Source organism: Echinops telfairi, unplaced genomic scaffold (genome assembly GCF_000313985.2).
Source record: "Echinops telfairi isolate 266 unplaced genomic scaffold, ASM31398v2 ScPeMD7_7406;HRSCAF=8444, whole genome shotgun sequence".
NCBI lineage: Eukaryota > Metazoa > Chordata > Mammalia > Afrosoricida > Tenrecidae > Echinops > Echinops telfairi.
In genome coordinates this window covers 2,924,181-2,925,394 of record NW_022111306.1, presented here as the reverse complement: position 1 = coordinate 2,925,394, position 1,214 = coordinate 2,924,181, and the positions used below count along the sequence as shown (strand labels likewise).

General features: G+C 32.9%; 1 protein-coding gene across 1 annotated transcript in view; it reads right to left on the bottom strand.

Moving 5' to 3' along the window:
• Positions 1-814: 814 nt before the first annotated feature.
• Positions 815-1,214, bottom strand: part of SYT10 (synaptotagmin 10) — a 49,646-nt gene continuing 49,246 nt past the window's right edge. Inside the window, exon 8 of the mRNA XM_004700203.2 lies at positions 815-919. Within this exon, the coding sequence (XP_004700260.1) occupies positions 848-919 (72 nt within the window). The 3' untranslated portion in view covers positions 815-847. The remainder of the gene's footprint in view (positions 920-1,214) is intronic.

The window sequence follows — 1,214 nt, the reverse complement described above, 5'->3', positions numbered from 1 at the left end:
ATCTGATTCTATTCACTTAGGAATATTAATGCTACATTTGAGATTACTAGAAATGTAAAAATATCAGTTACACAATGCAAGAAGTATTTCGGTTAATGTAACATTGAGACAGCATAAAACAGTAGCCAGAATGGCTCAATCTCCATTTTACAGCTACCAGATATTACTTATTTAGTTCATATTTAAAATAGTGTTTAAGTGTACAGCTTTATCTGTAAGTTTTCAAGAATAAGCTTAAATGACAAACGATTTTGCATTTGGCAAAGCCAAATTTCCCCAAGAAAAGAATTGCCTTAGAATGAAAGAAAATATGATAAGATACTTGACATTAAGTTGATTGCTCAAGGATTTAACATTTTATAAGTAAGTTGAAAATTTTCTTTAGTGTTTCTATAGACCCATGTGTGCAGCTGGAAATGAATATACTTCTAACAAAATCGAAACCATACACTTATGGTATGAGCTACTTTTTACAACAGTAGCACAAACTGTATTTAATTTTAGCTAAGTATAGATTCTTGAAAGAAAACGTACTTTCTTTGCTTAGGCAAAGAATTACAACTTTTAAAAATACTCTTTGTACTAATAGGCATATGTCATGAAGGTTAAAATGAGATGTAAATAAGGGTTAATTATGTTCAAGTAAAATGTATTAATACAGTCAAAGTTAGTTAACAAACAAAACGAACCAAAAAAAACAACTTAAAGAACGTAAAAAGAAGTTGTATGTCAAGTTTTTTCATCATCATGGATTTTAAATGGGGGAACCAAACCTTCCACTTTCTCTTTTTACTAATTTGATGAGCACGTGGTCCTACTCCTTATTTCAGGTCTCCTTTGGGAGGCATTAAGGTGTGGAAGGTGGTTTGGGAGATGAACAGGATCCTTGACTATCAAAACTGGTCGCCCGGCCAGGTAACTGAAAGACAATAATTTCATAATATATATGATCTTGTGCAGAACAATAGTAAAGTGGGTAATGTTCGCTATCTTTTCATCATGACTATTCACCTACTATATACTAGATAGAAGACAGAACTCTCTTGCCCTTCAGAACTTACCTTCTGGAGTATAAGAACATAACATGAACATTACCTTACGGACACCTACTTATGATTGCAGATTAGGTTCACATCATATGACAGTTTTCATAAAATAATACATGGTTACTCTGCTGGCGGTGCAAGGGACTACATATTGGGCTGCTAAATGGG